This window comes from Dromaius novaehollandiae, chromosome 5 (genome assembly GCF_036370855.1).
Source record: "Dromaius novaehollandiae isolate bDroNov1 chromosome 5, bDroNov1.hap1, whole genome shotgun sequence".
Classification (NCBI taxonomy): domain Eukaryota; kingdom Metazoa; phylum Chordata; class Aves; order Casuariiformes; family Dromaiidae; genus Dromaius; species Dromaius novaehollandiae.
In genome coordinates, this window is record NC_088102.1 from 28,654,062 (window position 1) to 28,675,381 (window position 21,320).

The 21,320-nt window shown below is 37.3% G+C and overlaps 1 protein-coding gene and 1 long non-coding RNA gene across 3 annotated transcripts in view; one reads left to right on the plus strand and one right to left on the minus strand.

The window, feature by feature from the left end:
• Nucleotides 1-475, minus strand: part of LOC135328470 (uncharacterized) — a 31,648-nt gene extending 31,173 nt beyond the window's left edge. Inside the window, exon 1 of the long non-coding RNA XR_010389365.1 lies at nucleotides 202-475. This is a non-coding gene — a long non-coding RNA (uncharacterized LOC135328470). The remainder of the gene's footprint in view (nucleotides 1-201) is intronic.
• Nucleotides 1-21,320, plus strand: part of SLC25A21 (solute carrier family 25 member 21) — a 254,227-nt gene that overhangs the window by 175,586 nt on the left and 57,321 nt on the right. For both annotated transcript variants that reach the window (XM_026120297.2, XM_026120299.2), the window contains exon 3: nucleotides 12,121-12,204. In XM_026120297.2, the coding sequence (XP_025976082.1) occupies nucleotides 12,121-12,204 (84 nt within the window). The remainder of the gene's footprint in view (nucleotides 1-12,120; nucleotides 12,205-21,320) is intronic.

Genomic DNA, 21,320 nt, shown 5'->3' on the forward strand with positions numbered 1-21,320 from the left:
GCACTGAGTTTTCAAGCAGTCATTTTTCAACAAACCCACTTCATGTATCAATAGACATTCAAGAAAATCTTAGCTTTATCTCTTAAGTCCACATAGCACCACAAAGCCTTGATTAAATGGGGATGTGGAAGAGGTACTGAGTGGGATAAAGAAACAAAGTATTAGTTCCTCTGAAATACTGCATGACAATGTCAGAATTACCTTTTCTTCTGTCTGTCTTTCAGTCCTGGAGCTCGATAGCTGAGACGAGTCAGCCATGTCCATGCAGTCTGCTTGCCTGTCTAGGGAAGGACACAAGCAAACTGCCTTTAAAAGGCTTCTGTGAGCATAAAAAGTTAGAGAAGGAATTTTGCTTGTTTCCAGCTGATAATTAATGAAACATGTTTTGTTTTCTGAGGTAGCTCCTATTGTTAAAGGAACCTGAAGATATTTCTTTGATGTGAAGATTTTCATGAAGTCAAAACAATCATTTAACCCTTCTGTTCTGAAAAACAATCTTTAAAAGGCATGAGGCTGCAAACAAGCAGTAAAACCTGCTGCAAAGTATATGCTCCAGACTACTGTACTGTCTGCTGCCCACAAACACTTGGCTGAAATCCTCTCTCTTTTCCCAAAGTCATCTTGCTTTGTACCTTTAAAATTATCGGCACTTGGAAAAATCTTGTTAAATCTAAAAGAAGTCCTGTTTTTCTTTAGGTTTAACAATGTTTCAGATACTGATTAAAAAGGGAACTCTCCCTTTATTCCTGAAGTCAGTAAGAAATATTATGGAAAATTGCGTTAACTCTTGCAAATCCCTCTACAACTATAAAAGTACAAATGAGATCGTCCCTGCTGTTTCAGTCAGGCCTATGAACCTCAGAGCAATAGGATATTTATAAGAAAATTCCAGACATAGCAGTGGTGCCGTGATCCATATGACCCAAAGTTTCCAGTCTTTGTCTATCCTCCTGTCTTTAAGGAAAAACAGAGGGGCATAAAATGAAAACTTGGAAGATCACAAATCATTGTTATGACTCATTATAATGAATGATTTGTGCATTACTTTATGGAGTAGTTAGGTTGCGTTTGGGGAAAAAAAGAAACCTTCCTTTTTAATTTTCTCCACTTTATGCCAGTTTTGAAGCAACTGTCTCTCCTAAAATAACAGTGCTCCTTTTCCACGCTCTCCTGGGTAACTAGCGAGTTTTTTCAGCTGGGAGAGTGTGTTGTGATATAAAGGTGCAGCCTTGCATTGGTGTTGTCAGGAGCCTGTTAGTGTTTCTATTACAGGATTAAGTCTTGTTTTCTGGTGTTTAGAACCAGGCTATAAAATACTTAAAGTTAAACTTTGGGAGTTTTCAAATTGTATTTACAAATAAGAAAAGTAACAATCGGGTGGTGTTTTTAATTCTATGAAAAAATAATATCGTGACAGCTTTGTAGCAACTGTGAGTTTTGAATTGACAGTCTTGGATGCTAAAATTAGTTTTCTGACCACAGCATACAATCTGTATTCTAGATTCTCCTGAGTTTTGCTTTCCATTATTATTTGTGGTTAACTATTAATAGTATTATTAGAAGAATAAATCTAATGAAGTCTGAAAATTGCTGCTGCTGCTGTTCCTCCAAAATAACTTACTACACTGGTAGTTTTACCATTTGTGGTAACTCATCTCCTATATCTTTGCAATATCTTCATACTGTGAATTAGCGGGGTGTATTCTCAGGTCTCAAAGGTTTCTCCTCAATTCCTAGGAGAAAATTAAACGTGTTAAACAAAGAATTTGCTTGAAGTGCAGTTACCTATCTCTTGATTCTGAAACAGGCTGGCAAGTTACCATTTCAACACACAGAAAACTACCATTAAAGTTATGAGATTGTGTTTTTGTTTTTCTTTTGACAAAGGGGGAAGTGTACCATTTCAGATAAATTGGATTAAAGAAGGCAAGAGTGTTCCAATATTTTAATGGTTTTACTTTAAGTCACCACCGCAGAGAAAGTCACAGCACTTCAGAGGAAATATCATCCTGAACTTGCCTCGTTATGCCCTACTGTATGTTAAGAGCTGCTGAGGTTGCTAAGCACTGGCTGGTAATGAATACCATATAAGCGATAATATTGGGGCACAGCTGGGTGGGTAAGAATTGTGTTTCAGTCTTTAACTCAGAATTTCCTCACTTAACTAGTTTTGTTTCAAAATGTAATGCTGCTTTATGGGTGTGGGTTTTCTGTCACTTAGACATACGAATTAATAGAAAAAATACATGGAATTAGCATATGCAAAGTCAGTATTGTCCATGTTACGTAAATTTGGCATAAGTCTTTTTAAATGGTTTGTCTGTCAGTAAAAAAGGTCATACAAGTTAAGGGTTTTAAATGCAGAGGATTTACCTATACTTTTCAGTAGAGAAAGTCTGGCTAGATCCGTTCCAGTGTTTTAAAAATCTCAGCTGCAATATCTTAATGCAGTTGTCCTCCTTTTATAGTATTTTCCATAGACATAGAAGGCATAGAAGGTTGTGTGAACGCTTAAAACTAACACTTCTTTCAGCAGCTTACAATTTGCTTTTGGCAGTTTTCCACTGAAAATGAATTTGCATTTCTGTATTTTAGCATTTTGTTCCTTTGGGAGAGAAAATATTTTCAGGTATCTTTACTACTTTAGCTGTAGGAGCAAGTTTAATGTGTATGTCATTGTGGTTTGCAAATTTTGTTGTTACATCATTATAATACCAAAAAAGAATCAGAATACATCAAGGTCTGATGGGATCGATCTCATCGAAGAATTTAAAATGCTAATGAATACTGTAAAGTATTGTAATTTCTCATTGAATAGCAGCTCCAAAAGCCTCCCTAAAAACCTTTCTACCAGCAAGCTGCAGATAAGTATTCATTTGAAGCCTTCCTGTGACTTATCAGATATACGTTTTCTTTTAAAAAGCTACATGAAGATTTGCCTTTGTATCTTTTCAAAGTAGTGGAGATGATAGCTTTATTCTTTATAGGCAGCAAAATTATTCACCTACTATGATAACATTGATATCATAACAGTTTTAACCAACAGATGAACTATTTCATATTTACGTTTAAATTATTCAAAGGCTTTAATATGCAAAGACTCAGTAAAGGATTCATACAACTCACTAATATCACAGGACACAAGGGCAGCTCTACTGGATTAGACTCAAGGTCTGTCAGTGCAGCAAGGAGAGGTCAATAGAGGATATATGTTTTTGTAATAGAAGTTAAAGTAAGGTAAGGAACTGGACTGTTTTTACGCAGGCACGTGTTCCAGACAGAAATCAGCCAAACCAAACGCTCATTTTTTCTCCTGAATCAAGATGGTTACAGGGGCCATTTTGTAATGTAATCTAATATCTGACTTCTTGTGAAATCTCTTACAGTCGTTAGTTTATGTTCCTCATCATTTTTTTCTGTTTCCTTATAAGCTGTTTTGAAGGAAAACATACAAGACTTTATACAAAACTAATGAAAACCGGAGTTCTTGTTTTGATTATTAGGCTGTGAGGGACTACAGATATATAAAATCATAAAAATAAGTCCACAACCTCTGACAATACAAAATTAGTCCTTATTCTGCCATTTTTAGTGATTTGACCTGTTTAGATAACAGGTAAAAACATTCATAGGCGTTTGGGGGGGGGGAATATTTTTACCTAGGAAATAGAGATTAGGAGAAGTTTCAGAAATATGGCATCGCTGGGGAAAAAAAAAAAAAAAAAAAAAAAACGTTTTTTTACCATTACTAGTTTCTGCAGATTCTTTCACCAGTATAGCAAAGTTCTTTTTACACAAGAAGATACACAAAAAAACCACAGGCAAAGTTTAAGTTTTTACAGTCATACATCATAGCTGATCTTACATTCCAGGGCATTGTGTGGTGTTTCAAATGTAGCTGTCTTTAAGATCATCAGTGTCACCTTAAGGTGTGTGCAGAAGTTGTGTGCAGACAGCTAAAGTAACGTTTCAATGACAAAATTATACATTCAGCAGTGGGGAGGTAGGCAGAGCTGTTCCTGTTTTGGCAGAATTTCTAGATAGGCTTTGGGTACAGAAGAAGATTACAGTAATTTCCAAAAAATATGTGCTGTTTCCAGGTCCATACCTGAGAGGAGTGACTGGTACTTAGCAGGGAGCTGTGGCAGCTCAAAGCTCTGGGAATCCAGAAGAATAAGAGCCTAACAGAATTTTGAGGCTGGGAGTTAAAGTTAGGAAAAGCTTAGTGTTCCTGCTCTGAGCATCACTCCATAGCTTTGCCTTGCTAGGAAACATGCAAGATTCTCAGATAAGACTTTTCTTTGCACATATATATATTCACTATAATGAACTTAGAAATAAACCAGTAAGGAGGCCTTGATCCTCCACTGTCAAGGTGCCTAGACTGTTTGCACTTCCAGCGCATGCAGGTTTAGGCTCACTATGCAGAGATTTTTCTGCTCTGTCAGCACTGAGTACTGACAGTATTTTCAGTGTTTTAATCCCTAAGAAAAAAAGCAGACTTGCACAGCATCATAGCTAACAGTTTGCCTGACATTTCTCCAACCAGTTTTTAATGAAATGAATGAAAGAATGGTGGTGTTCACTAAAGTGTATTTTGGTTTTGAAACTCCCCCATACACACATCTATGGAATCAGACTGTTAAAAATATGGTTTGAACTTAGTTTCTGCTGTATTTCTTTCTCAGGAAAGCATTGAAGTATTTGTATGTGACTGCTATAGCTACTTATTCTTGTTAATCATTAGCACAATTACTGGAGCAGATTTCCATGGAACAGTTACATGGGTTAATTTGACCTGCTTCTGGTTTGCTAAATAATCTCTTCTAAAGTTGTGTTCAGAAGAGCATTTCTTTCTGCTATTACATCCAGTGTACGTAATGGAAAAGTTACTGCAGTGTCAGGAGAAAAAGATAGAATTGTTCTTCATTTGTAGCTGGCAACACACAGCTTTTGTTTCTGACATGCTTTACCACACGCTAGTATATATAGTTATATAGTAGTGCTGCTTGCTTTGTTCCACAGATATTTTTGATGGAGTGATAGGCTTCTTAGGTTGAATATGAAAGTACAAGATAGAGGAAAGTCATTTTTAAAACTAATGGGAAGTATAGGAAAGATGAAGAACTTTTTGGATCAGTGTACTCCTGTCCGTTCAGAGAACAAGACTCGCTCATATTCAGAGAACAGGCCAAGAGTACCAGTGAACCACCCGAGCCATTTTGTGGTGTTTAGGCCTTTGCTGTTTCTCCATCAAACGATGCAGTTCATTCAGTGAAAGCATTTTAAAAAATTTGTGTGCTCAGAGTAAGGCACGCCTGGGAAGTTCCCATCCTTCAAGCTGAAAGCAAAACGGAATGGTGGAGCTGGCCCTTAGCTATTGGCAACTGAGTGTAAAACATAGCAGAAGTCCTAGGAAGAGAAAGTACTACCCAGATCTCTCCACTATCAAGTCAGTGACTAACCATGTGCTTCTTCTGGTGCCTTCTCAAAAAGGAAAAAAATCTTTTTGTTTCATAGATGCTGTCCTCAGCACAAAGCACAGGAAGTTTTTAGCAGAATGGCTCCTGAGGAATAAGGTGGAGGAACACTGAGCTTGCAAACCCATGAGATTTTAGATCATATGTTTTATAAGAGTTTACATGGATTGGTTTTAGGTACCCTAAAGGGAGATGGCAACTGAAGGTGATCTTACTGGATTCAAATTTTGATCAGAACAGCCACTCCGTTCCATTTAAGCTCTGAAAGACCTTTAAGTCCTTTATTGATCTAGCCCCAATTTTTACTGTAAAGGTACTCCTAATGCAGATGTGGGTAAGTGTTTGCTTCTTTCTCATCCAGTGGGTAGTCTGTTTCTCCTGCTGTACTTATATTCTGTAGCAGTTTCTGATTTTTTTTTTCAACCAAAGTCCAAATTGGTGGATAATCTGTCAGTTAACTGTGGAAAGGAATGGATTGGGGTTGGAGTGAGACAGAGGTCAGGTGTGGAATGGGCAAATTTATGAGTTGCAGCATTTGAGAAATAATTTAGTAAATGTGAGAATTCATCAGTTTGTGTTTGGTCTTGAACTCTGCTACAAGTGTTTATAATATTTTTTATTTGACCTTCATATCTGGCAGTTGATGTTCTAACTCATATAAAAGACATCTCTGTAATCAGAGGATTTTGAGATTTTAGGGTAACTTTATAATTATTTCCATTATTACTATTTCTTTCTTCTTCAAAAAAAAGTGTTCCCCCAAAAGTCATAAAAGTAAATAAAAAGCATCATGAATTCCAACAAAGTGAATAAAATTTTAATTTAAATGAATGTTGAAATATTTCTTTACCCATGATCCTGATTTATTACTCATGAAGTAAATTATAAACTGTATGAAAACAGATAATATATTCTGTGGTAAGAGAGAGGCAAATCTCTGTTTGCTATGCAGGATGATTGAAATAAATTCTGTTCTTTGCCTGTTTACTATAATGTAACTATTTTATTGTATTCTTATATAGTTTTTGCAGTTAAATAATCATCATAGCAATGCTATAATACTTAAAATATGCCCCGTACGCTAGCATAATTTATATCTTTGGTTTAAATAAGTAGGATTTTTGGTTTTGAAATGTAATATTCAGTTCTTCAACAGCTTATGTGATTTACTGTTAAAATAAATGGCAGAATTATACTCTCAATTTAGTTATTATCCTGTAAGTAATATAAGCAACTCAAAGAACTTGAGTCAAAAAGTGAAATAAATTATATTATCAAAGTCCATTTTGTAATACCAAGTTTTGCATGAAATCTAAGCATCACTAGATAGCACTAACAAGTAGCACCTGAATAAATGTTTAAGTTAGCAAATTGAAATCTTTAAAAATTATAATGCGCTTATGATTGATTATAAACATGTGAACTGTTAAGATATATATTTATATATAGCTTCAGACTAAACATTTTCAATATACTTTGAAAGGAGTAGGTAGGCTTGTAGAAGTAACTACTGTTAGGTGTGGCTGGAATGATGGGAATTACTGAAAGTGTAAGGTGGCTGTAAATGTTGTTTTCAGCTTTCATAAAGCTGCACATCTGTTTAAAAGTTGTTTTAAAAATAACATTGCACAGATAATTTTGTTGCTGCGCCACATTACTGTCCTTCTCTCAGTTATATCTTCTAAACATCTCAATACCTGAGATTATTTGCTTTGGTATTGTGTAATTCCCAGTCATGGAAGGAAATGTTAGGAGCTTTATTTGAAATAGTCTAGAACGTGTGATAAAGTGATAGTCCTAATAAGACACATGAAGAGATTAGAAGTTAAATAAGAAGCAAAATGCAACCAAGACTTCCACTCATTGGCAAACATTGTGACAAGGTCTGACAGCTGATCATCTAAAATGATATTTTCCTTTCCTGTTGAACTTCGTGGTTTAGGAACTACTCAGCAGCACACTATAAAAGCATCAAGAAATTCTGGCATTTAAGAATGAAGGTATGGCCTTTGTAAACCCAGTGGCAAGAATTTGGTGAGCTCTAGTCTTCTCCAGGCCACCTTGTGACTGTTCTGCGTGGCTGGCATTTAATTGCTCACTATCTACCTGAAAATAGTAGTTTCTTCCTTTTAGGTTTTAGGGTAACTAAAATTTTCAACATGAATGTAAAACCTTTGTCCAGCCCTGAGCAGTAAAAAAAGGGGGAGTATTGTTGGGTAACATTGTGATGAACAGACTTTGAACACTAAATACCCAGATATTGTAGTGGCAGACATCCACAAGACAATTTTGATGGGCTGTTCAGCAAGCATGTACAAAAAAATTAACAACTGATAAAGGAGCATAGAAAAAATATGTCTTTATTTCCAGAAAGTAACAATTTTCCTGGTCCAATTGTGTTAGAAAAGACTTGCAATAACAAGGAGGACAGGAAAGCGTCCTGTGGACTGAGGAATTTTATAAAACTTGGAATAAAATACTGGCTATTATAAAATGAAGAAGAGCTGTAAATCAAGCATTGGAAACAGATAGGGATCTTTGTGCAGAGAAGAATCATTGCTTCACATCATGAAGCAATACCACTTGCTAAATGGAAGGTAGCTCAGAGCAATGATAAAGGAAGTCCAGCATCTTCTGCATTGTGGAATTTCAGGCTGAGCCCATTTAGAGTTTTTGATCAAGGACTGTTCTAACCATAGAAATGCCCTCTCTCATGCTCTCCAAATAAGAATAATTACGATTTAATTGTTTCACAAGTAGTAGTTATAGTGCTGATTAATGGAGGTAAGTTAAAATATTTTTGTGGTTTTAGATCTTGAGCAGTTTTCAACATAGAGCTTTCATTTTGAACAGGCCCCAGAACCTCAAATGTTTTTACATGATGTCCACCTTTTGAGATCCTAACCCTGTGTCTTCTGGCTTGAACAAGGAAGGACACTGATGTTCTCTTTTTAAACAATATTAGGACACTTTTGCATCAAACAGAGCCCCAGCAAAGGCAGAGTTCAGTCAAAGGGGGCAAATATGACCAAGACCTGCTGGCTGCTACTACGATCCAGAAAGGGAGATAGCGAGATCCCCAGTGGTGGAGGGAGCTGGGGGTGGGAGCAGCGAGGAGGAGCCAGGGACGCAAGGGAGGTCCCGTGTGCGAAGAGGTACACTGGGGGCCAAAATGCCTCCTCATGGCTCTGTGCGCAAACCCGAGCTGGGAGTACTTAATACCACAGACTGCAAAGCCAAGAAGCAGAAAAATGAAAGGGGAAAATATGACAGAAGAAGAAAGTTATCCAATGATCATTTTTAGAGTGATAAAGCTAGAGCTGTCAGTAAATGTATACCACGTGGGGGTGTCCAGTGGCTGTTGATGCTCACTGTATGCTGGTAATAAGTCATTGGGCATTTGGCCCGGTCTGGCAAAGGGCTGCCTGCCTGTGTGCCCTTTCAGCACCTCTCTGAACACTGAGTGCACATTTTGCTTTTCAGATTTCAAAATAATGAATTAGATCAGAAATTAACACTCTGATTGCATTTATAGGAGAATTTATCTTTTTCTGTTCTAGCAAAACTAAAAACATACAAGACCGGCATCCTGCTTTCAAAAATGCATGAAATTCACTGGTTTCAGTTCAATGGATTTAAAGTATAGAAAGCAGTTACATGTCCCCCAGTTGTGTTCATTCCTCTAAACAATCATTAAAAACAGGCCAGGTTGTTTTTGAAGTGAATGCTCTCACACTCCGTTGTTATTAAGATTACTAATACAAGCGGTGGCTGCTGCTGCCTCCAGTAAAACAAACAAATATCTTTTCAGCTCTTCCTTGAGCTTCTTATAATAAGTGCTGGTGATCAATTAGCTAGTTCATTAAAAAGTTACACATGATTTTATTGAGGCAAGCAATTCTGAATCAAAGAACCCGATTCGCAGATCTAGGTTGAAGCACCTAATTGGCATGTATTTTAGGATCGTTGTTAAAGCTATAAAAAAGATTTACTAGGGAAGGAATGGATCCAAAAACCCTAAAGGAAGGAATATGTTATTTGTGAGACTCAGTGCAACAAATGGACTCATTTAATGCTAAAGTCTTATCTACTTCAAAACAAAAAAATGAAATAAATGTAAACATCTTTTAACTTCTTCAGCAAGATGTTATCCTTGTCCCTTCACCTGACACAAATAAACTACATATTGTATTATTGCATTTCTTTTGCTGTGATTTTCATTATTACTATCAAAGATATATTTTTATTAAATCATTTACATATAATTGAGAAGTGAGTACAATATAACTGTAAAGCAAAATTATATAAGGCATTTTCTCCATGTTTTGAGATCCAGTGAGTGTGTGATTAAAGCCTCAGTTGCACAAACAGTTATGCATGTACAGTTCAGCTGAGAAACACACACACACACACACACACACACACACGTAGGATATGCTTGAGGATTCGGATAGTGAAGAGAAGGAGGGTGAATTATTCAATGTATGTTTTAAAAATAATTATGCTTTGTTCTGAGTTTACAAGTGGACCAAATAATGAAACTTGAGAGAAAGGGTTTGGCTAAGATGGCTTTACTGTGGAAATGCTTGGAAAAGGTTGTGCGCTGGTGAATTTTTGCAAGATTTTGTTAAACAGATGAAATCCATTTTTATTTTTAAACTGAAAGGTATAGATATTCAGGTCCTAAATCTATGAAAATTAATATAGATTCTGCTTTCTGTTGTTCCCTTGATTGCTTGATTATTACAATGTAAAAGCTTCTGAAGCTGATATTACTGTTGGACTTTGTGTGATGGCATTGAGGCATTTTCAACTATTAGCCTTCCCAAGGGTTCTTTTCAGACAAAATGTTATGCATCAGCTCTTATTTGAGTGTAAGCCTATTGAATAGCATTCTCTCCTTTGCCAACTTGGCAGCAAGTTCTCTTGCTAATAAAAGAGGTTACCCCAGATAGAGATCCCAGATGTGCCTGAACTACTTTTATTAGGACTATGGAGGGGTTCAGTGTTTCCTTCTAACTGTTTTCAGAAAAGGTGTGGGCTTGCCTTCATAATTGCCCAAAGAATTGTATTACATCACTGGAAATTTTTTCCTCGAAGTGAATAAAATGTTAGATGTGTTAGCACAGAACACAGTTTAGGAAATACTGATAGTCAAAATAATGAATGTCTTTTGCCAGGATACAAACCTTGATTTGCTCCTACTGAACTCTGTTGAGAAAGAGGAGAAAACTGCTGTTTAACACTGAGTTGAAGTATCTTAGTTCATGGCATATTAATGAGATTCAGTATAATAAGCAAAATAAGAAACAATAGAAGTTTGTAAGAACACTAATGGTTTGGACCTCTTGAAAACAAATTTAGTGTGTATAAGAAACCATGTGTACAAAACTGAAGATACTCATTTTGTCCTGTGCCTGTGAGGTACAGCATACTTGATTATAATGTCAGTTATTCTTTGAAGCTATTGAGCACTTTTTGCTGTGCAGAACTATTACTGTACTTAGTGACAAAGCCAACTCATTGACCGCCTCATACACAGCTCTTTTAGACTGAAATTGCTAACGTCAATATTCTATTGTTTTCGATGCTAAATAGTAATAAGCACAATTTTAAAAGAAATTTTATTCCTAAAAAGGTATTCAAAATTCTGTTGATGAAGACCTTCTTTGTAATATTTAGTTGAGTGCATTGGCTGCAGTTCTAAAAATAATAGTATTATAAAAGAGTACATGTAAGGATTTAATGATAACTTTCCCTACTGTATTCAGTGCAGTGAATGACTTAGGTTTACCATGCACATTGGTTGAAGAAAATGCTGCCTCTCTGTTCATATTAATTAACAGAAAATCCCAACCAACTAAAAGCCTTACTGCTCTCTGACTGGATTTTCCTTATTTTTACTGGAAGTTGTAGTAAAATCTAACTGGGATACTTAGCAAATTAATATAGTAGGTTAAACTTACTGTGTCTGTCCATGTTTGCAGTCTTCAGTCATAATCTTGATTTTCCTTTTAAGGCCACCAGCATGCTGTTGAAACATTTTTGTTGTTGTCAGGGAAATGAATATGGGAATTAATAGGGAAAAAGAGATTTTAATTAAAATAATTCATTCCTTTGTTGTACTGTTCATCTTATTATTAAGTTATGAAAATGAATGCTGCTCTAATAACCAGTATTGTCTCTGGTTGATTTTTATTGTAATTGCATCAGATACAAAAAGTAAGAAACTGCACAGTGGATTCAATTCATAATGAAACACACAACGGTATTCCATTTCAGATTTTCAAAACCAGGGTTTGATCCAAAGACTCCCATTAATTTCAATGGGCTTTGGTTAAGGCACAGGGCAGGGTTAACAGCTTATTTTTCAAACAACTAGAAAGAGGTGTAAATGTCAAAGGTGATAGCTATACTGTGAGTTCCATAAACTACAAAAAAAGTTACTACTAAAGCTCTATTTTTCCTTAGTTTATTAGCTTCTATGAAAATAGTGTTAATAAGTGTATCAGGAACAGTATAAAATAATGAATCAGATATGTAAAAAAATTTAATACTCCTTTTATATAATAATTGGAAAGTTAAAAGTGACTTAAAATCCTTAACTTCTCATGCTGTGATCTAAATTGTATTTTTTTAGGTTCCAAATTCAAAGAGGGAAAACTGATCCGACCAGCTACAAGAGCCTGGGGGACTGTTTTAGGACTATTTTCCAGAGAGAAGGGTAAGAGTATACGTTTTTTAAATTGTCAATTTTATGTGACCTATTTTAATCACCCAATTTTCCAGACATTAGTTCCTCTCTATATTCCTCCCTTTTTGCAATTGCTAGAATTTGGCAAACATTTAGTTTTACATAATGAGCCTAGTCTTTGCATTGCTTACACTCACAATATGAAATTTTGCTATTAAGATATGTTTACAGACCATAATGCACAGCTGTGTAGAGAAACTTGAGCAAGGTCTGCAAGCTTATGTATTGGGAGCAGGATGGCCGCATTAGCGTAGTATGGTATTGTGTCTTGTTTTCTGGGTTTTTTGAACTAGCTCAGTCTAAGGCATGATCAGTCAGTGAAGTACTGGTTTCCAAGCTCTGATGAATTGACAATCCCAGTTAGGTAGACGATGTTTCCAAGACTTGCTTGAGCCACAACTTTTCAGTTTGACAGAATACATAAGATCTTCAGGATTTATGGTGCTGAATCATACCGGATTCAGAAAGTACCATTGCTCTGAGTTTGAGCTCCTCTAAGGGACTTGGGCTCTGATCCAGAAAGGTATTTAAATACACGCTTAATTTTATGAGCAGTCCAGTTGAAGCTAGTGAATGTAATGGGACTGCTCACATGCTTAAAGTTAAGCCTGTTATCCACAGGAGCTCTTCAAAGCTTGCCTTTAATCAAGGTAACTCTAATTAGTAAATCCCAGTTTTATGTAGCTGGCAGGCTTTCCATGAGAACTTTGAAAATACAATAGCAACCTGTTTTTATGTCCATATATAGATCAAAATGGAATTGTGCTTATATGTAGTGGCATAGATACCATGTATGGAGGCAGCATAGCTGCAGCGGGGCACTGACTTCAGAAATGTCCACATGCTGTGCTGGAAAGGCAGAGGTGAGATTAGCAGTGAAAATGAAGAACTAGACCCATTTTGTTTCCTGCAGTAAGGTTTAGCTAAACTACACTTCTGCGTAAGTACATAGATATAGAAGTGCAAGTTTTCAATTGCTAAAGTAAAGAAAGATGTAGAAATATTTCACCGAAGTAACGAGAAGGTAAGTCTTCACATTTGCTATTATCACTGGCTTTCAGTTTTGAGGAAAAACTTGTGCTGTGCATTATACCTACAAGGCACTATACATGTTAAAAGCTGAAAAGACTTGGCCAAAAGGATAACTTGTAGCTTCTGGGGGTTTTCAGAGTTGAGTATGTTAATTTTTTTTGCTTCTCAAAAAAGACTAGGCTTTGTCAATAGAAAATTATTAATATTTATAATCATGTCAATCTAACTATTTTTAAATACAAAACTAGTTTCACTGTTTGAGTCAGTGAGCATAAAAAATCTATTTATTTAATCCAGACTCACTAATATTTTTGTTTGGTTGAATTAGTCACAGAATGTAAAATTAAGCATGTGCAGAAATATCAGGAGAAGGACACTAAATCAAAAGACTGTTTCCAAGTTAATTGATGTTAGGGTATTATTTTATTAACTATATGATTGAACTGTGTAATTAGATATTTGTACAACTCACATGTATAAAATATCGGTAGGACACTGCTGACTGCAATGTAATATACAAACTATAGATCCCTTGCTACTATTTTGAGGGGAAAGAAAGCAAGTACATTATATTTCAATTGTATTACATGCTGTACTTTTCAAATGGTTTTCAGAGACATCGTTATTATTTATTATATGGATTTGGCTCCATTATTATTTTCCCAGTGTTTGGAATTGTGCTACTTAACAAGCATAAACTCTTTAACTGTGTAGAGACAATGGTCTGCGTGCAGGGGTCATCAGCACATGAGGTTCAGAAGGGAAAGGTGAAGGGTTTTTTTCTTTAGAATGTTTGTGCCCTGATACTGGTATCAAACCAGGATATTTCTGATAATTATGGCTCTGTAAGCAGTAATAGAAGATGATTATGTGAAATTGTTGTAGATTTAGATCACCACTTGCCAGTGGATTGCACTGAATTTCTGTTGGATTAGAAGTAATAGATAGTTTTACTTCCCTGTTGCAAAGGCTGTCTATGCTGATTTAAACAAAGTCTTGAGTCTTGCATTCCCACCGGCATGAGTTGTCCAGTTTCTTAAGCCTGGTGATTGTGACACTTGTAAGGGAAGTGAGAGCGCTGATAGTGAGTCTTTAAGTTAGTGGAAACCTTGAACCCAGATCGCCCTCTCCTTGGGTGAGCACAGAAATGTCATGCCAAAGGGAGAGACAAGAACAGGCTTCAGATGCTAGATACCAAGCAAACCAAAGCAATTTATGAGAAGTCCAGATTCAGGCCTGTGAATTTGAGAGAAAGGTAAAAAAAAATTCATTCATGACCCATGTTTATTTCCTATTGGTTAGTCCCAAGCACCTTCTGCCCCTTCCAGTGTTTGGCACTTTTAGATGATTCGCAGATACCTAATTCTGTGTACACTGTCTATATAAAGAGCCTAGGCACCTATCTCCAGCACTCAAAATACCCTACTGGCACATGCAATTTTACATTGAGTTGATTACAAAGCAAGCTAATGAAATAAGGGAACATAGTGGAAAAACAAATGTTACTAATGGCCTGCTCCTGAAAATGTTTACATCTGGGAATAGTGCCTTTGCTCATTTGTACTTACATTTTCAACAGTAGTAACTACTGTGAGCTAGAAAGTCAGGGCCCAGTTCAGGCAAGTGAGACACTTTCTAATGCCTCAATTTTTTGACCCTGTTCAGTTTATCTTAAGAGTAAGTTTGAAGGATCAGCCTAGGAAGGGCTGATCATTTTTATGAATATGATGCGTCTCATTCACTGAAAATTGGCCAGTATTGTGTCACTATAGTATCACAGCAGCAATAGGTGATGGTTTCATGGAAAGCTACTTCATCAAAAATACTAGCCAATACTTTAACCATAATTCTGCTTTTCTCCCCATTATAATGAACAGGACAGAGATAATATTTCCAATTTAGCCACTGTCAGAATACTATCCATTTTAAAGAACCTCAAGGTTCCTTCAATGTTCACAAACTACTGGAAATTTCTAAAACAAAAAACAGACATAAAAAAACCCCAAAGCTCCTTTCCCCCAACTCCCAAACTTTGAATGGCTCTTTAGGTGGAAATAAATTTTCTCCACAGGGAATTAAAATCTTCAAAGAAGGATCCATCCCTTGAACTCTTTTGTTGTCTTACAAGAAAATGGGAGCCGCAAAACATAAAATTTAATTGAGACTGACTAAAGGAAGGCTCTGTCTAACAAAGCATTAAAGGTCACGTAGCTTTCTATTAAAGGAAGGAGTATTAACTTCAGGGCTTTTGCAAACTTCTGTTGGAATCTTCCAATCACAGTCTATTGTATGGGGGCTGCAGCTCCGTGGATCCTCTCATGTGCTGAACAACCTCTGCTTAGCTGTATTTGCTAGGAGCTTGTATCTGAATTTCTCTGGTTTTGCTAATGAGATCATGCATATATTGACAGATCTTTGACAACAGAGGTAAAACCACCAGGAGTATATCTGTTTATTGAGGAGTGACAGCTTTATAGCCAACATAAAATAATCTGATGTTTATTGGGGAAAATGTTTGGATAGAGGATTAACTGAAACCATTAAATAGAGAAAACTTTTTGTTCTTTTTAGATCCTACAAATAAGAGCTTAGATCATGTTAAATGATGAGCTTTTGTATCAGTCATCTTCACTGCATTTGTATTCACTCACTTTTGCTTTGATAATCACTTAGGTTTAAATATGAAATGTAAGAATAAACCAACAGTCCAGTTGAATGTATATGTTGCATTTATATTAAAGACACATGGTGTTGTGTCTCACATTAAGAATGGAAAATTGTGCCCATCTGCACCATCTTAATTTGGAGTTAAAGCATTAAAATGGTGAATGCTATTATTTTGGGTCTGCACACAACTTCATTCTTATAAATTTAGATTTTCATGGGCTCATAATTTTACCAGTAAATGTTCTGGATTGCAGCTGGCCTTTCTGGTAGGCTCTTGGTCAAGAAGCCTGTTAATTTCATTGGTTGATTAGTTTGTCTGAAGCAGAAAAAGCTAGTAGTCTCCTGGTTTCCAGTTTTTACAAATCAATACTTCAATAAATTACAGTTTAAAGTGCTGTTATCCTTTCTTAGAGCTAGATGGTCCTAGGAAAGTACAAAATGCAATTGTCACTGATCATTTGAGACTTCACTACTTATACCTAATTATTTGTTTATGTTGAATTTGGTTTAAGAAGGAACAATTACCTTCATGTTTGCACAGTCCAATAGCTTTATAGCTAATTATGTTGTTCTCAGCCCCACCATGCCACCCCCTTGTGCCTATAAGTGTCTGCATGACCACACACCTTTTCTTTTTAATAAGCAGCACCATGACTCATACATTAGTGGGACTGGGCTCTAAAGCTGCACAAAACTTGTCAGCTATGGGTGGAGTAGGTGGGAGAACAGCCAAAGCTAAGTAGGAGCTGGATGAATGCTGCGTTGTCAGCAAACACACAGAAGCTGGAGGGTTCCTGGCTTTTGTCGTGTTCAGCAATCACTCATCGATTAAGAAATCTGGCGGCAGTCTGCTTCGTCCTGCCTTGGTCCCTTGGCTGTTTGTAGCAGTAACAAGTGCTTGAGAGACTACCCTGGTGCTCTTGAGGCCGGCCCTCCAGCTGGTTGTGGGAGATTCTCTCTGCTGCTTCCAATCGCTCACGTCCAGCAGGAGGACCAGCAGGTCAGGAAAGGCCACTTGCAGGATTACAACCCTGCAGGCAAGCACCGACCTCTGGCAGTCACCAGCAGTTGTCCCCGCCCATTCCTGGGGCCCAGCTGGATGTGTGCTCTTCCAGCTGGGCTGAGGAAACCTATCAAAAGGCTGCCAAATAAGTGTTATACAAGATGCAAAAACTTGGCTACCCTGTGCATGTATCCTTCAATGAGATTGCCGACCAGGCCAGTGTGACACGGTCAGTTATGCCAAAAATCCCTTTCCCAGCTAGCAGTTGCAAAGTGGAGATTCATTTCCACTTATTGGAGGCCTAAATTTCTATAATATTGAAAGACCAGACTTTGGGCTCTGACTCCAGTGCTCTGAAGCAAGCAGAAGTGATAGATTAAGATGTTATTTCCCCCCGGCTATCTGCCCCACTCTTCAGGTTCTTGTTTGCACTCCCATACCAGGGACAGCAGAAGGGAACGTGTGCCCATGCTTCGCTTGCTACATTCAAGAGTCTGGTTTCTTAGTACAGGCCCACCTAAACTGGCAGTTTCAGAGACTGATCTTGCAAGCTGAATTACAGGCATGTTTTCCTCTCTGCTTCCACTACAGGAGTAGCAGCTTCCACCTGAACATGGAGCATCTGCCTGCACTTCTACATCAGAAATATCTATACCTATTTCCATTTCTTTTTGAGCCATACAGGTCTGCCTCACACCTCCAAATTCATAATACTTATATAAGCCTTGCTAAAATGAGAGGGAAGATACAGAAATGAGTATTACCATACCAGAAAGCCTATCTGTATCTACCCTGATGCATCCACATCATTCAAGTCCATAGTATATTGTTAACTTTCCCTCTCTTTATCCCAAACATTGGATAACTCCTCTGCCAGTCACATTATGATACACTGGCATCTTCATGCATGCAGTTTTATCTTTTGCAGACTTCACTAAAAACCTGGGATTTAGAATATCAAAAATAATTATTACATTTCTGTGTAAAATAGTATCATCTGAAACTTAAAGTGCCTTATAGGCAGTTAATTAAGCTTTGTAACACCTTGATGAAATAAAGAGACGTATAACTGAAATTTTGAAGGACAATGTGTTGGCTTAAACTGTGAACCTGTGGTGACTTATTTTAGTACATAATTATCAACTGTTTAATCTATCCCTTTGCATTTGGAAGTGAAGGATTCCATTTGCTTTTCCATTTTTTCCATTGGTTGAGACTCGGATCTAACAGTCCTTCAGTAGACAAACTATGACATTCATGTGCAAGTTCATTCTGGAGAGTTGCATGTATAGTTTGAGAGACAGTATTCACATGGACCCATATGGAATGGAGCTCACAGATTGGTAGTGAAAGAAAAAAAGATAGCATAGACTTTAGCCTTTTGGTACCACATGATAAAAGAATTTTAGGATTTTGTCTAGATAATTAGAAAGAATTCCTACTTCCCAGTCACGTTACTACATTTCTATACAGAGTAATCGAACTGCTTTCCGTGTTGCTGTTCTTGATGTCATTGTTCTCACTTTACCACGTCTTACTCTGCATAGACTTACATACAATGTGGTACTTACCTGTTCTTGCTGTTTTCAGTTTCATGTGGTTGTAGTTTATTTAGACTTGTGTCTTAAAATTGTCATTTGTTTTCTTTTGAATGGGTGTCAAGCTATAAAATTTTGAGCAGTCCAGAACTGAGTAAAATTGTTATTAAGATTTCTTTCATGGTTAGAGAAGAGGAAGGCAGAAAAGTTAGCTGACATAAATTTTCATGATAATTTATAATCAAAATTATCGACTTGATCATCTAAGATTGAAATTTGTATTATGCGTCAAGATTTTAGATAAATTTGGCCACAAAGAATACATCTTTTGGGTATGTGTATGAAGGTGATATCAATTGTGCTTTGTTTTGTAAGTTAATATTGACATTTGATATTGAAATTTTTCTCATATCCACATAAAGATATTGAAAACCTCAGGAAAATCTGATGCCTTATTATGTTTTAAAATGCATTTACATATGCATATGTATGCATATTTATAAAATACTCATGCATTCTCATAGTCTCTTAGTGGATAAAAATGAACCAGTTCATAATCAAGTGAAGTTTTGCTAACAAACCCAGAGTAACTGAATGCTTTTGCAACAATAATTGGTCATGAAATGAAAATGATACCTGTTCTCTTAGCCCATAGGTCTCAAAACACTTTCCAGAAGAAGGAAGCACCATTATCCCAATTGTACAGATGGGGATACTGAGGTGTGTAGTGCCAGGGAGTAGAGTAGATCTGAACTGGAGCACACACACAGATGGTTCCCGCAGAGCATCCTGATAGCATGTAACATGTTGCCCCATGATAACACATTTGTATCAGACCTCTTAGGAACATATATGTTGGACATCAAATTGCATTCTTGGATATAGGCTTCTAATGCAGAGAAGGGCCAGCATCCTATTCGGTGCACTGCACGGTCTGTCTCCGGATAGTCCGCAGTGTTTACAGTGATGTTACTGTCATGAGGTTTTCATCATCCCAATCGGGCAGGAATTCTCTGTTCCTAACTGTAGGTTCCCTACCCCCATCTTCATATGTTAACACTTGAAAACATAAGAAATGGCTCTGGAATGTGAAAAACTTCTATTCTCAGTTTTATGTGTGTAGCTTTAAGAAATACAATCAGGTTGCACTGGTGTAACTAAGGGCAGTGTTTGGCTAGCTACATTTTTATTACTGATGGTGATAGGTTATCCAAAAAGAATACAGCTTAGCTTTCAGACTCCAGGTTGTCTTTGAGAGCTGGCTTTTAAGACAGGCATTTTACTTGCAGAATTTGATCTGGCATAGATGGCAACACGGTAAACAAGGACACTCTTAGAGAATCACTTCTGAGAATGAGATGCTTTGAAGATGAAACACATGTGCTCATTTATTTCCCAAAGGAACAGAATGCAATAAAATTATGTAAATCTCTGTAAGTACCTCAGGACTAAACAGGCCAGACCTTAACTGGCATTAGTCATTATTGTTGACAAAGGCCACTGGAGATACACCAGTTTACACTGTTCTGTATTTTTTTGAGTTTCAGGTTGTATTTTTTCAAGTTTCAAATATTTTCATAGCCAAATTGTTTTAATCTTAAAAATGTTATGGTTTCTTGGATGTTTCTATTTTCTACTAATAAAGCATAAATAAGACTCATAATATTATCATAATTTATAGCAGTAGCTCCTGCAGGCCTTGGTTTGGAATCAGATGAGTACATTATAAGATGTTTGTACTTATAGTGGTAAGAAGATGCCTACCACAAATCGTAAACGATCTGCTTTTATCTGTCTACTCTAGCTAGCAGAATATCAGGAGAATTTTGATTTGTAGTCTTTATGATTTTAACATATAAGAATATCTATCATTTTGCCATATTAGTTGGTTGGTTTCAGACGTCTTTGTTATCTAGTTTAAATAGGTTGACGTAATTACTAATCATGCTTTTAAGAAAACTCCTTTTAGTCTAAGAATATACAGAAAATATTACGCTATGCTTTATCATCTTATTCTCTGTACGTGTTTTTATCATCTGAATGGGCAGAACAGATCTGGTAGATCAGGATAAGGGCCGTGAATTCCTCCCACATCAGTAATTGCTTCAGTGTGAGGGGACTGCATTATTTCACCCTGGTGACAGCGACATTCTCCCGCCGCTCCAAACGGAGGTTTGCACCTGGGGCCCCGATGGGGACGTTTCCGCTTGGCACCGCTTGCCCGCTTCAGCCAGCGGCAGGGACCCGCGGTGGAGCCCTGAAACCTCGCTGGCTCCGGGGTCAGCCGGCAGCGCTCGGCGCCCAGAGGTGCTCCGCACGGAGCCAAGGCGCCGAGCAGAGCAGGGAGCCATCTAGAGTTGGAAAGCGGGGAAGAGCTCACGCTCTGCTGTGCCGAAAGCGTTGCCCTTCTGCAGAGCTTAGCTGGCTTACCCAGGGACGCAAGGAAACGTCCAGCTATTGAGAAGCCTGCAGGCCGGGAGCCATGGCACCTGCGAACTGAGTCACAGCCCGGGCACCCATCCTCTGAGCAGAGAGCTCATGAATTGCTCTTTTAAGTTGAAGTGGTTAAATTCTGCCTAAGTCGCACTTTAGGATCCTGCCACTTTTCTTGGATCTGTCCCAACCTAACTTTCTTGCTCTGAAACGGTATACGCAGTGCCACCAGCGTCTGCAGAATTTAAACTTGTATTTAAAAAGGAGAGAAACTGCTCGGAGCTCAGGAGGGGCCGAGTGTGAATCGCTCAAATCTGAACTAGGGCAAGGCTGTCGTGCCCAGCTGCAGGTACCTAAAAGTATCAGAAATCTGTATGCTACCCTCTTCCTTGTCAAAGGTAACAACTCTGAAA